This window comes from Solea senegalensis, linkage group LG14 (genome assembly GCF_019176455.1).
Source record: "Solea senegalensis isolate Sse05_10M linkage group LG14, IFAPA_SoseM_1, whole genome shotgun sequence".
Taxonomy (NCBI): Eukaryota; Metazoa; Chordata; class Actinopteri; order Pleuronectiformes; family Soleidae; genus Solea; species Solea senegalensis.
The window spans coordinates 15,257,125-15,273,135 of record NC_058034.1 but is presented as its reverse complement, the minus strand read 5'-3'; the positions used below and the strand labels follow the sequence as shown (position 1 = coordinate 15,273,135).

The 16,011-nt window shown below is 39.2% G+C and overlaps 1 protein-coding gene across 3 annotated transcripts in view; it reads left to right on the top strand.

The window, feature by feature from the left end:
* Window positions 1–10,507: 10,507 nt before the first annotated feature.
* The window catches only part of dennd1b (DENN/MADD domain containing 1B), a 97,943-nt gene continuing 92,439 nt past the window's right edge, over window positions 10,508–16,011 (top strand). For all 3 annotated transcript variants that reach the window (XM_044044702.1, XM_044044701.1, XM_044044700.1), the window contains exons 1-2: window positions 10,508–10,820; window positions 11,376–11,440. In XM_044044702.1, coding sequence (XP_043900637.1) covers window positions 10,804–10,820; window positions 11,376–11,440 — 82 coding nt within the window. In that variant the 5' untranslated portion in view covers window positions 10,508–10,803. The remainder of the gene's footprint in view (window positions 10,821–11,375; window positions 11,441–16,011) is intronic.

Here is a 16,011-nt window from a genome sequence, read left to right as displayed (position 1 = left end):
ATATGTATATATATATACATATATATGTATATATGTATATATACATATATATATACATATATATATACACACACATATATATATATATACATATATATGTATATATATCTATACATATATACGTATACACATATACATATATATTGTTATATGTATGAATCTGTGACTTTTGTTGGGTTACCTGTACTCCTACTGCAATAACAAGCGATGCCATTTGCACTACAAAGGGCAATATGAAACCTCAATGGCACTTTTTTGTTGTTGACGCTGCACGCTGATGCGTTTTATGTCGGTCTGTGGTTGTACTTGGTGTAGGTGTCACTACTGTGTGTGTTTTTTACATGTTGCTTATGTTTCAACAACCTGCCAGGGGACTGCAGATGGATGTGAGCCAATGGTTACAATCTGGCACAGCTTCCACGTGCCAGATTTACATTTAAATAAAAATAAATAAATAAGTACGATTTCTTCTTTTTTTTAATCCTTCGAGTAAACAACACACTGGATTTATCTCTGCACTTCCTCCTGCCTCATAGTGGCTATTTACGTTGTGATTATCTCACACAAAGCGTCACTTTTGCAATGTTTGCTGCTTTTTTTGGTCTAATCTGGTTGTATCACTTTGTTGTTCGCACGGTTCAAATACAGGAAGGTTAATTTGACAAGAGAAATCCAACACCCACATAAAGAGGACCCTGGAACTCAAACAATTTCCATGTCTAAAGCAGAATAATACATTTAGTAATACACACTGTTAAAATAAATACACACTTTTAGGAAGAGTCCCATGGTTTCATATGTCAAATTTCAACAAAGTTTCAAGGACACACATAGACGAGCAGGGCCAGGAATTTATATAATGACTTGACTTCCACTGAGCAACATGTGTCATTACTACGGATAATAGATACTAGTGAGCACTTAAAGGTCCAATGGGTTTAACATTTAGGAAGAATGAAATTGAAAATACAACTCCTGTTTGTTTGTACAACTGCAAGGCTGACACTGGTTACATCTACGTATTGTTGCTATTTAATAATAACAAATGTAATTAAAATGTCTTGAAAGATTAATACTAATACTCAAGGGTAATAAGTTACCCTTTCAATGGTAAAATGTGTTAGTGCAGTTTAGAAAACAGAAAGCACATTGTGAAAGTTTTCTAGCTCATTATGAAATTGCCTTCTTGCCTTGCAGCACCACGGACACCTGTTTAACAAGGCCCTTAACCACCATAAACATAAAAAACGTGTGATGTATCCTGTGTAACTAAATAAAAGCGTTTCGTCGAGATAACACATCAAAGTCAAAACTGAATCATAATTATTCGAGGGAAATGGAGCCGCAAAGAGTCAGAGGTCAGGAAGAACAGGACTGGAACTGCCTGAACAACACAACAGGACAAAACCGTACAGCCGAGAGGAGTGGAGGAAGATTTAAACTGAGTAAAAACAAGAAAACAAAAAGCTCACATGTCTGCACGCGCTGCCACAGCATTTCCCTCTCTGAAGGTGGGCATACTCCGTGAACACCTTGTACCCACTGGCGGGGTCGACATACATCTGCTTCTTTGCCTGAATATAATGACGATATTATTATTTAATTAGTATGACAAACAAACACATATGGGGGATGTGTGACCCCCCCGCATACTTAACCCTATATGGCACATATACACACTCAAACACAAAGGCATGGGTAAGCATAATACTGAATACTGAACATATACATAGAGACAGATTGCGTTGGGTCGACGAGGAGAGGGAATGAATGACCTCTGCGCGTGGAAACAGATGTAAGACAGTCTAATTCTTATGATACTGCTAATTAATTAGTACTGTCCTTTTGTGTGCATTTCACATTGCACTGTAGAATATTAGCTTTTTTATTCACTGAAGATTTGCAGCATAATTTATAAAAAAAAAGAAAGAAAGAAAGGATTATTCGCTGCATTTGGACAGATCGTTCATCAGCACACTGCCACACAAACACCTTGTGTACAGAGAAAGACACCGAGCTCCTCTGCCATCCCCAAGGAAGTCAGAAAATGTCATCTCTCAGTCTGTTTCAAACTGGGAGCACACTAGTTGGAGAGCTTTGACAGGCCACAAAGGGGGAAAGGGCCTCGGGCCATTTGGTGGCTCAGCCTGTCATTTCACATGGCATTGCAGGGCCACATAGTGAAGCTGGCAGAGCAGGGCGCTCCTCTCTATACTGTGCTTTCCCACCCAGACCCCAACACTAGACTCAGGTCACGGCCAACTTGTTTCAACTTCATCCAAAGCGTCAGAAGCACAATATTTACGACAAAGACGCCCGACGGCACGCAGATGACTGGCTATGTTTGAGGAGGAGCAAGTTCATGATGCACACGATGAAAAACAATTAGCGTAATCATATCATATACTGTGTACAAAGCATTGTGTACATATGCTTTTATGTAAACATGCTCCTACATGTGGCTGGATTCTCCATAAATATCTGCAGACTATTTGACAGGTTTCACATCAGATGCAGAGTCTTTTTGTTAAATGGCTCAGAGAGAAAAAAAATACATTTTTCTGTCCACAGGGGAGAGGAAGGAGAAGAGTGAAGCCTCAGCTCAAAACAAAGAAGTCTTCCACACTCAGTTGTAGTTATTACAATGACAACATTTCTTTTTGCCAAAGACCCATGGGGACAGACAACCCTGGGGACGGATGGGCTCTATATAGAGCTACAGCACTGCTATTACATTATTTCAGATGGTACAGTATCACTGTATTTTATTATTGATCCAATACGATTGGCATCTTAGAATAGAACAGAATAGTAGCTTTATTATCCAGCCAGAGCAGGACATTTTTATTTGATATTTGTGGAACTGGGGTAATTCTGCTACTAGGTGCTTAGTGTGACGGTTTTTAAATAAACCCTTAACATTCCCTGTGCAATACTGTAAATTATAACACTGCCTTCCCTGAGTGCGCTGTTTACTTGTATATACTGTATTTATATACTGTTTATCTTGTTTTCATACTGTATTTGTTTCTTGCACATGTTTGATAGTCTTTATTTCCTTCCTCCTTGGCTGCTGTAACACTGCAAATTTCCCCATGTAGGACAAATAAAGCATTATCTTATCTTATCTGATTACCTTAAGGAGGCACGTCTGACACCACGATCCTGTTTTTTTTTCCCCCGAAAAACCATCGGCAATACGTTTGAGAAAGCATTAAATATCGATCACAGTTCCAAACTCACCAAACACTAAATTCACCGCAACTCAAACTACGGCTGACTTTAATTGGTTTGACAAACAGATCCAGAGAGTGTTTAGTTGTGTTAGTGTCACTGTCGCGCGGCAGTTTCACTGTGAAGTCATTCACTCATGACAGAACGTGTCAGCATCATCACAAATTAGACTGTTGATCACTAAAGTAGAGTTTTGAGATACTGTTTTCATTCTGACTTAAAATAAAAGAGAAAAATAATATTATTGGATCGAATTATACATAATGTAAAATCTGATCAAAATTCCTATATATCGCATGCTTTACTATGCACAGACTGCAAAAATGTTTGTTACAAATAAGCAAATAAACTAGAAAATATTCACATTTAAGAAGCTGAAATCGATCAGAAGTTGTTTTAATAACGAAAAAAGCTTCAAACCGTTAAATCGATTATAAAAATAGTTGACAATTCATTTATAAATCGATTTATTGTTTCAGCTCTAGAGAGAATGCTCTGTAGAATATGATGGGTATAGGTCAGCACAATATTTCATCTAAAACGATAATTGGACTCACATTTTACAAAATATTGCGCCTTCTGAAATTGAAACTACAGTACGTCATGTTGCGATTTTTATCAAATGTACTATTATTTTTTCAACTCTACTATAGAGCACTATAGAACACTTTAATGTGTCCATTCGGAAACAAGAGGGGCAATGGCCCCCCCCCACCTGTGCACGCCACTGTTGCGGTAACTTCTATCAAACCAATTTTTAAGTTGAATAGTTTACATTAGAAGAAGAAAAAAAAGCTAATTGATGAAGATATGACGCTTTGGCTCAGTACTCAAATGCTTATATTTACTTGCCGAGCTCTGGTGTAGGTTGTTGTCCAACTTGCGTGTGAAAGGTTATTACCTCACATGCCTCTGTATGAACTGTATGGATGGACTTTTCCTCCTGTGTGAACTTTGTAGGAGCCTCCATGCTGCAGCCTGTCTCCTCCTCTCCTTCGCCTCCTTCTCCTCGGTCAGCACTAACCTGTGACATGCTGCTGCTGCTGCTCACTCCCTCTGTTGACTTTGTTCCATGTCTCCTGTGAGACTGGACATGGAGGAGAGACAGTCTGCGGACATGTGAGTGAATCATGGCCCAGTCCTGACTGCAGGTGTCACCCCCTGTAACATTCTTCCTGAAACGCGCTGATAAGTGTCGTGTGCAGCGTGTTTACTGTCCTCCTCTGTGTGACCCGCTCATGGTTTACTTCCGTATCTGCCTCGTCATACTGGTGACACGTGACCCTCGCGTCGTCTGCTGACACAGCGCCTCTGCTGGTCTAAAGCAGCTACTGAGAGCCGCTGATAACATAATGTACTGTACCAAAAAAAAATGAATTAGTTAAAAAAAGGTTGATTATCGCTGCTTCACTGCATGTCATTTAGTTCCTAAAATGATAGAGAATTAACTCAACTGTGACCTGCTGAATCGTGCTTGCTTAATAATTAATGCTTTTTAATGCTCTAAATATTTTTAATACTTTGATACCTCAGTGTATTAAAGGAGCAGTTCACCCAAATTTTCTAAAGCGCCACTGCCACCGATCCACCGAGAATCAAATCTTGTTTTTTGTCCAGTTTTGAAAAGTATGTGTTGCAGTTGAAGTTAATTCAGATTTTGTCATTTCATTGATTAATTTTGATGATTGTCTTTACATTCACGTTCAATATCTGATGCATGTAATTATAGCTTTTATGTGATTTATTTTGTATGTGTGAGTGATGAAATTATGTCCACGAGCTTTTTTAAATTCCGTTGTATTGTATATACTGTATTTGCATACAATGACAATAAAGCCATTCTACTTCTATAAACTGTGATATTCATTTATTTCGTTGTTGACTTACTATTCGTAAGCTTGTTTTGAAAGGGCTTTATAAATAGTAGTAGTAGCAGCAGCAGCACGTAGTAGCAATAGCATTAGTAGCAATATTAGCAATACTTGGGCCCATAGCAATATTCAAAAAGATCAACAACATATTTTTACAGAGTAATAATTTGTAAGTAAATCTATAAACTACTTTCCTTGATGTATATCCCATCATTCTACAGTTGGTAAGACAGGTATACCGGTTAACCATGTCTATTTCACTCCTTTCCTTCACTGCAACAACGAGCGCAAACAACGCCGTCGTCTTATTGTACTGAAGTAATATGCAGACTTGGAGTATGCGCGGCAAGGTTGATTAGTGGACATTAACGAGTCCGTTCAAGGTCGTCTGCCGCTGTAAGCCTCCTGATGATGTGTCGACTCCAGAATTCTGGGTAATGAAACCTGACAAGTGTCTTTTGACTGACATTGTGGACGAAATTTAGCCTGAGACAAATTACACATCGCTGGTAAAAATACGAATGCACGGCAGACATGAAAAACACAGCAGATCATTTATTGGCCTAGTTATGATGATAACATGTGTTTGATTAAACAGCAATTACAGTGCAGGAAAGGAAGAAGCAAAATAATTGTCCAAAGTTGATCAAAAAACTTTTTAGACGTTTTATGAAACATATGTTTTTGTTTATGTTTTATATTTTTGCAAACCAACTACTTCTGCAAAAACCTCCTGATTAGTAGAAACACCATGACATGAACATTTTGTATTACTGCATAAATTCAACAAAAATAAAGGAGCTGGTCAAATGTCTGATAAGCACAGTGAGATACTCTGTTGTCCCTTTTTTCATTGTTAGGTTCTGCAAACTGGTTTGCAAGAGCCAGGACTCATAAGAGAGTCGTTTGCATGTGCATGTACTTGTCATGTCGTCCTTTTCTATGTTATAGCAGCAGCCCTGCCATTATCATTTCATATGGAATCCTGAAACAGCATGCCCCAAGTCTGCTGCCACTTAATTACCTTCCAGTCAGCCTGAAGAAATCTGGCTCTGATCCAGATAGACTCTCTAGAGAGGAGAGCGAAGTACATCTGAGCTATTGGTTTCAATTTACCATGGGACAAACATTGCTTAAACATGAGATGAAATGCAAACAGTGAAAGGAAAGTCCACCCTAAAAGCAGAATTCACATCGCACCAAATAGCGATGATTGTGGAAAGCAAATCAACGAGACAAATATCTCCCTCAAGACAGAAATCAGAGCCTCTTAATATTAATTGATTATGTCATCAGGTGTCACTGCAGGGAGGGTCTGCTGATGAATTAGCAACTGACTCTGTGAGCTCACAATTGTGAATTGCACGGGACATTACATGCAAATTGGATTATACTGAATGCCTCTACAGCGCACAGCAGTGAATCACAACATGCATCCACAAAACAAGGAACTGTCCTGTTCAAACTGAAATATTGAGCAATTTGAAATATAATAAAATTATGAAAAGCACATTCATTTTTGAGTGAAATCCCCCCTTTAAAAGGCCAGCGACTCACTTGATTCATGAACAGTGTGTGTAGTATCCTGTAGAAGATTCTCACATGTGTGTATGACTTTATACATCATACACACCAAAGAAAGTAAGGGCTTTATTTTAAAGCTTTCAAACATTTCAGTATAAAATAATTCAGACCTCTGTGGAAATGAGTTCACACAAGGAAGATTCAGCCTATCAGCACCACATGACTATCTCCATGTTGGGTCTGTATAATAGTGCTTTTGTTATAGTTGATGCATTACACATCATGACTGGATGGAAGGTGGAAGCATTAACAACAGAAGGAAATAATCCAGGTTCTGTAAAACATGAGGGAGGTTGTGAGATACTGAAACAAATGTTAGAACGTTTGGAAAATGAATATGGACCTGGAGTCACCTGAGATGATGCCAACAAAAACAACAAATACTCTCAAAAGATCAAGACATAAAGTTAACCTACCTGTCAAAACATAGCAATTACAGTGCAGGAAAGGAAGAAGCAAAATAATTGTCTATATTTGATGAAAAAAACTTTTTCATTTTATGAAACTCAACCTTTGTACGGTTGATATTTTTGCAAACCAACTACTTGCAAAAACCTCCTGATAAATAGATAAACCATGACATGAACATTTTGTATTTCCACATAAATTCAACAAAAATAATGCAGCTGGTCAAATTTCTGACAGTGAGACACTCTGTTGTCCCTTTTTTCATTGTTAGGTTCTGTTAACTGTTCCTTCAAATTTAAAAACCCTGAAAACTGGTTTGCAGGAGCCAGGACTCATAATCTCATAGTCATTTGCATGCTTCTGTACATGTTATATTGTCCTTTTCTATGTTAAAGCAGCAGCCCTGCCATTATCATTTCATATGGATTCCTGAAACAGCATTCCAGTAGTCCAGTAGAAACAGTGCCACCATGGCCCCACTTTGCAGCCCTTTCTGGGCTTTCAGCTGCACCGATGCTCACTCGGTTTTGGATCGCTCTGCGTCAGCATTTTTCTTGGAAATAGCTTTCTCAAAAAACTATCTTTCGTTCGCCAAGACCTGTTGTTGGCACTTTTTCTGCCATAGCATTGCTGCAACTGTCTCATGTCTTGTTGAATTTTTAGCAAGTTAGCATAAGCTCTGGTGTCTGGTGGTGTCTTCTGAGCACGTGCGATTAATGCACAAAGAGGGACAATGAACTAAATGGATATAATTGGGGTGCATAGAGGATTTTAAAAAAAATACTCCAGAAAAAGAAAAAAATCTCCCACCCTACCTTTAATGTCCTGTAAACATGTTAGTCTGACTAAAATCGAGTTAGTCTTAGTTGGACTAACATACCTGATTAATGCCATTCATAGTCCGATTACTCCTGCATGTATACGCTTGGTCAGATTGTAGTCAGACTTTGCGTTCCATGATGTATAAACTGCACAACTGTTGCCAGAAAACCAACAATTTGAACACGTTGGAGAGAGTGAAAGCTACAGAGAAAACCCACTTAATAATGCCAACCTTCATACGCCATAGTTTAGAGTTTGATTTGTTGGCCACTGAGCAGTTTCTCTGTCAAGGGTTAAATGCCTTGCTAAAGAGCACTTCTCTGGTGGTAATGAGGGAGAGGCCATCCCCCCACTGAGATCATGCTGACAACAGACTATGGCCATAAATTCCTCTCAAAACTTTAATGCCACCACTAAACAGTCAGATAAATTGTCAATGGGTCACTCCACTTGGCTCCAGAAATGTTAGAGCATTCAAAATCCTGACATTAAGGGATATGAACCAACAATTAACGTTCAAAGGCATTTTAATATTACTTGCATCATTTTTTATGAGACACTAGATAAACTGTGTTAACGCAAATGTATCGATTACAGGCCATAAAGAAAAAAAGAAAAAAACCCTTGTTGAACCCCAGAGGCCCCCTACTGCCCCCTGTGGACTGCGTGAACTTTGTCATGTTTGTTTTACTAAAGGCCAGGACACACAGCAATAGCATTCATGGTTATATTACACTATTGTCCAGTGACAGTACTCCTTCACTTCCCAGGGTCTTATTCAGTTTGGGACACGTTTAATCGGTGGAAACCAAATCACTTTCTTTGAGATTATTGGCAGAAACCTACTTCGCTGGTGTAAGTTTATTCAAGTGTGTAATGGCTTTGAAACTAATCTTGTTTGTTTTTGTAGCCTTAGGAAAAGCCTTTCATATGTATGTCAGACAAGGGCCTCGAAGCACCATTATTCTACAGCAGCCTGAATGGATGCATGTTTTGTGTTTTAAGTCCTGGTGAATGAGAGATTGTACCCAGATACAGAGAGATTTTATTTCTTTTTTCCCCCACACAAACATCAAGAAGCAAAAAAGCTGCGAGAGAAATGTGGTGCTGATAATCCAATGTCTTTGTTTTTATTTTATTCTGAATGCGTCACCCTTCCCTTCCAAATGTGTTGGAGCACCATTGTAGCATTCAGTTAGCATCAAAACTCAAAAGTTGTTTAGTTTGTCTTTTGTGGACTATTGCAAAAACATGGTGGTCCACAATGTCAGTGTTGATAAATTCAGTGAGGCAGCAACTTTAGTCACCTCAGCAGCTCCCAGGATTTGTTGCTTAGTACACTGTATGTAAACAACACCTTAAACAATATTTAGTAAGTTCTATATGTTCCTTCAAACGTTCGGTTTTTGAAATAGTGAACTAATGTTCTAATGCCACCTTTCACCATGTGTCAGCTTGGATTGAAGCCCCGCAAATTAATGATCTATTTGGACTTTCTGATGGTTTAATAGATTAAAGCCACCTGGTCAGTCACTTGCTGGTGCATGGCGACCTATCTAACATTTAATAACCAAGTTTGACTTTGGAATTACCATTACATATATTTGTGACCTAATTTTGACTAGTCGTAATTTCATTGCGACTAGTATGAATTGTAGTTGTAGATATCTGTGACGTCATTCTTATTAGTCAAAAATTACAGTTTCAGATATCTGCAATTCAGTTTTTACTAGTCAAAATGATCTGACTTTAATTTAGTTTAAGTTTGTCATTATATATATCTACATCCACAAATGTATTGTAGATATCTCTAATTCCAGTTTCAGAAATCTACAATGTCATTATGAATAGTCACAATTCAAGTCCGAGCAATCGACAACTTCTAAAAAGGACAATGTAGATTATCTCCAGTTTAGGATCGTTAAAGATACCTTGAACTTGAATTATGACTAGTCATTATGATGTTATTAGAGATAGCTACAATGTATATGGCAAGCCAACATTTTAATCAACAAGTTTGACTGGAATTTACATTACAGATTAAATTCTTTTTTTTTCTAGTCAGAATGACATCACTTCTGCCATTCATGTTTAAGGGCTTTGTCAGTATAGATATTTGCAATTAGTCACAATTTAAGTCCAAGATATACAACTTCATTCCGACTATCTGAAACTTAATTCAAGAAAGAAAGGACAATGCAGACATCTTCAGTTAAATACAATTAAAGATATCTTGAACTTGAATTCTAGTCATAATTGAAGTTCAAGTTCAAGAAACTGGAATATATTTATATATGTATGTATGTATATACATACATATATGCTTTATATATGTGTATATATATATATATATATATGATGACAAACCCCATACACGTGTATGGCAAACGTGGCGTCATTTTGACAAGCAATAACCGAATATCCTGTCTACCGAATCCGATTACTTGTTAAACCCGCTTACCATAGGCACCAGGTCTGGGCCTGTGTAGAGTTAATTTCTTCAAACTTCAGACGTTGCAGTGCAGACGCTCGCGCCGATGCTCATGTGACGCGCTGACGTCACAAAATCTCTGACAGTACTTCCTGGAGTGATGTTTGTTGTGGGAAATAAGTGCGGTAGTGTTGGACCTGAGAGAGACGGGGGGCGGGCGTAAACACTGAGGCCACAGTCACGGGGAGAAGGACGTACCGGACACTCTCCACTACACTGTCCCACCTGCAGGCATGCGGCCGCGGCAGCTCGTGACCGGTAAGGAGAAGTGACGAGTGAGACGGAGACAGGAGGAGACGCACACTCGGTGGAGGATATCCACGGACACGCCGCAGAGCCGAGCCGAGCCGCCGACAGCCCGCTTGGAGCTGTCGCGATGTGGTAGCTAAAACCATGGAGAGCAGAATAAAGTAAGAACGTATTTTGTCTGTGTCACGCTGGTGGTGTCTTACTGTCGAGCTAACGGCTATTAAGTGCAGCGAAGACACGTCAACTGTGCGCCGAACTACGGTGGAATGTTAGTCGTAAATCATGACAGAGACGGGGATTTAACAGCCGAGGGAAGGCCAGCTGGTCCGGCAGCATTTGGGTCAGTCAGTCTGCAGACTATAGCCGTCCATCAATTAGCAGCTGCGCTAACCAAGCAGACAGCGTTTATAACACTGTGGACAAGACACACTAGCGACTAGGTCTTCACGCACGCACGCACGCACACTCTTAACATAACAGGATAACCTGTCATCACATACACATCATTTATGCATCAGCTTAAGCTAACCTGCTCTTACTGACACAGCTTAATATGACAGTGAAATAGGTCCACTGAGCACAGGTCATCGTGTCTGACCGCTATGCTGCACATGTAGCATATATACATGTCCTGACATTTACAGTTATTTCTGTGTGAATACAACTGCCTCTCATTTCCCACAGTAACCATGTTTTGTTGTTTGTTTTCTCCACAGGGAGAAACCAGAGAGAACTTTTGATCTGATTGTACAGGTGACATGTCCAGCATCTGAAAATGAGGGTAAGTCATGACATTACCTATATTAATAATAATAATAGTAATGATAATAATAATGATAATAAAATGCATTCAATTTGTATTGCACTGGGAAGTCCCTAAGATAAACATCCATTTTTAGAGGTGAGACCTGGTTAAAATAGATAGCCCACCCACTAAATTAATACACAACACGTATACCACACAGAGTGTTAAACAACAGTCAAACTAGATATTGGATTGGAAACAAATTTACCTCCTTGCTTTTGTGAAATCTTCTCCCTCCAACTTCCTCATCCTTTTACCCCTGCCCTATTTGCCATTACATATATATACAATATAAATATACAGCATTGTATAGTGTTGACGTGATGACTGGTAATAATGTGTTGTATGTGTTGCCTTCTCACTCATATCCAAATGTAATTAATCTACACTTAATCATCACAAAATCAGCATTCTTAAGGGCTTCTAATGTTTCTCCATTAGCATTATTTTCAGATGCAGGTAGTAGCTTGAACAGTACATTGTGAAATGAAAATAATCTATTAATTGATTTAATATGAGCGGATATCTATATAACAGTTCATGAATACAAAATTACATGTACAGTTAAGAGCGTTAGCGTTGAGAGGAGCGGTCACTTTTATCAATATTTTATCAACAAAACATTAACTTGAAGCAGTTTGATAAATGATTGATAATTTAAGTCTAATATAATCTAAATAATGCCCAATAATTTGACACTTTACGCTTCATGTACACTGTATTTCTCTTTATTTAATTTAATAAACAAGAAAGTAATTGGTAGATGATGTGAAAAAAAGCTTTATAGACATTTTTCACATGCAACTAACATTCTGAAAAGAAAACAGCTCAAGCATTTTTAGGTGAATACTTTTGTGTGTGCTTGCCACTTTTGTCTCACTGTTTTTTGTAAAAATAGACTTGTTTGTGGTGTAATTATAGTAATTGTAAGGTGCAGCCAAGATGTCATGTAACGTCAGCAGCTGTGTTTACTAAAATGCACTTGCACAGTATTTTAGGGCAGACTGTGAGCATCTCAACACCACACTGCATGACTGAGTGTAGCCTTGGACAATGAGAGCAACCATTACGTCTGTGGTGTTTTGTTGTGTGTGCCCCACAGTTTCCTCTGTCAAAAAGCCATTCTGTTATTAAGCCTCGCCATAAGTTCACCACTGTAGGCTTTTCTCTTGTAATTGTGACCCCACAAAGATTGTTTCAGACAGATTGCACTTGGGTCAGCAAGCCGCATTAACTGTTTTCAGTGGTCAAGCATTCCTGCTGGTCAGACTAGCTGTGGAACTGACCGTGGCCACTGAAAGAAAAACAACATATTCTGCCTTAATGAATATGGGGAAATAAATGACCTATATTTCACATTGGTATCTCATGTCACTCATAAGTCAAATATTATGTAAAAACATTTTCACTGTATTTTACACCAGCTGTATTATTTTTTCCCACTGAGTTTTGACATTAAAGAGGTGTTATGTGGACGGTTCACTTGTGCAGCTGTTGAGCTGACCAGAGAAGGCTGAACGTTGTCCTTGGATGTAGTTCTGATATTGGATTTTAAACCAAACTCATAAACCACCAGCCTGTGCTGTAATAACTGACTTCCCCCATGTATGATCCAGGGTCAGGCTCATATCCGGACTTCAGCTCCCTGGAGCACAGCTAGAGAGCAATGTTTGCACGCCCCTTTAGTCAAATGGAACATGAACATTCTGCTCAGTCATTTGACTGAAGCTCTCTCTCTGCTCTGTGCTGAGTCCTGATTGGATAGAAGAACTTCCAAGTTGAGGAAGTTTGTTACGTTCTCGATGTATATCTGCCAGCAGTGGCTTACGGTTGTGGCAGATTATTTTTTTTTGAAGCAGTTTCAGATAACTGTTTGAGAAATGAATCACTTCTCTCTGAATATCATCAATTTCCCTTTTCTTTGACTTGGCTTTAGCTTGAGCCCGTGTGAAGTGAAATTAAATGCTTTTTGAACGGTGAAACTGTACTGCATGGCCTTTCAGGTTTCAGGGCCTGAGTAGATTGATCGTGTTCACATAATTTTTATGGATACATGAGCCCTAAAATATGACCTTTCCCTTAGCTGTGTTCGCTTTTGCCTTAATGCTGTGGTCTGTACTTTTATTAACAGATGAAAGGGTTAATGCTGTGAGTCATAACAGGCAGGATTTGGCTAAGCTATGAAGCCTCCACAGTCACTCACCAAACTAGTGCTTTTTCTTCTACAGCACTTCACTATTAGCACTTCACATTCACACATTATCTTCCCACTACCTCACAAAGGCAAACAAATAATATTGCAGTCATGACAGACTATTGTCATGGCAACATGGTGTAGAACGTTTGAGCATTTGGAGAAGTGGTGGGAAGCTTTCGGCTTGCTCATATTCCTCATATCTCCATGCAGTTTAGGGTATACAGGTTTAAATTTAGATGGATTTTGGCTGCATTTCAGTTTTTGTGTAGTCACTCTCTGCCAGTATTTTTGGTTTACTGTGCAGCATGTTCAAATGACTGAAAGGGTTCCCTCTTTGTATGACTGGAAGGCTCAGTGTGTGTGCAGGGTTTTGCTGATGCCGCCCCAGTGTTTTGCCACCCTAACCACATCCTGGTCTTGCAGGTCTGAAACTAGATCCATGTGCAGCAGCATGTCACGTTCTCAATGTAGTGTAAAGCATAGTTCTCTTTGTAAATAGTTGTCTAGATCAGACTGGAAAGTTAAGAAAGAACACAACACTGTACCATAGTCAAACAAATATGGATTAGCCTTTTCATAAATGGTCAATACATTGTACCCCAGCTTCCTGTGTTAAGTGGGTTTCACACCTTCAGTAGTCGGCAGTATGTGTGCAGATGACACCCACATGTTTGCAGACAGGGCCGCAATAAGCTTGTTTTTATGAACTTGTTTCCAAGTGACCTTTTCAAACCACTGGTCTAAAAAAAGACTGCTCACTCATTATAAAGTTAACACTTTGGCATAGAAACTTTCCAAGACTTTTAGCCCACAAGGTAATATTTCTGTTTGTGATGGCCTGGCGATTCGAAATGAAGTTAGTGACACTATAAAAAAAATAATCCATTCATAATACATGTAAAGTTTAGATCAAGAATACACCTATTGTCAAAGAGGCAAAGTCACCAGTCTGTAATTGTGCATTTCAAGAAACTGTTTCCTGTTGAGGTTAATGTTATTGGCTGCACTTAATGCATATGTTCCATATAACTGGATCTATATGTTGGCATAGGTTGATAACAGCATACATAGTACATCCCACTCCTAACTGTTTAGATACCTGGCATTTTGAACTAAAAACGCAGTGACTGTTGTTAGATTAAGGAAATATCTGTTTTAAATATTGGGGCAATTAATGGGGCAGTAATTTAGTTCCGATGGGTTCATCCATCCATCAAATCAATTTTCTTGTACAGAGCCAAATAAAAACATGCACTTTACATTGCGTATCTTTTGACAGTCACATTCACAACTATGGTCAATTAAGGGTCTCTTGTTAATCTGCATGGTTTTGGATTGTGGGAACATGCAAACTTCACACAGAATGACCCTGACTGTTATGTGACTTAAACCGTGACCCTTCTTGCTGTAAGGCGCAAGTGCGAACCACCATTTTCCCACAGTGGACCCATCTAAGATCAGTTCCCCTAAAATAAACACAGTCAAGTTAGATCTTTGTTCACACTGTTCAGAAACACCCTTGGTTTTAGAGAGGTCTCACAAGATTCTTGTCGATTTGGGATCTGACTGAGGAGTATACACATTAAGATTGTGTCTTAATTTGTGTAATGGAGTATGCTTGTGATTTACAACCGTGGAAATAATAGCATATAACACTGCCAATTGTCCAGTTATGATCCTGTTGAAAAAGTCCTAATTATCACTGCCAAGGGTTTGATTTTTCCTGACCATCCTTGATAACATTACATTTGTACAGGAGGTAACAACACTTATGGATACACAATGACATACGTTTGATTATAACATGTCAATAAGAGGTTTTCTTGTTTTCTTGGCAGTTGGAGTTGCCGTCTCCTCACTTCCCTGAGACTTGTCAGTGACTGAGATTTTTACGATAGCATCAACATTCCATAACCGGAGCAATGCTGGGGAGAGAAATGGAAAAAAACAAAAAAAGAAAATAGAGCTCACAGTTACAATTGTGGCATTGTCAATATCTGGACTTGGCCCCACACTTCTAACCACGGATGTGTGCATAGATGACAGACATTGGCCCTTCTCCTCATGCAGTCCACAGGGACCTGGCCTCCCTGTTCAGCCTGAGCTCAGTTCCGCTTAGCTCTGTTGGCTCACTGCTCTGTGGATGCTCAGTCTGTGAGCGAGCGTTGCCTGAGAGCGTGACTGGCATGCTAGCTACTAGCGGCCCTGGCTACATAAAGCCATATTGATGTGCTTCCAAGATGCTGCCACAGCTAGCAGATGACACTAATGCTGCCAAGGCAGTAGGAGGGGACAGATGCTACCTGTCCTCGCTCGCTCCCTCTAGCCAGATTGTTCCCAGTAACAAAGC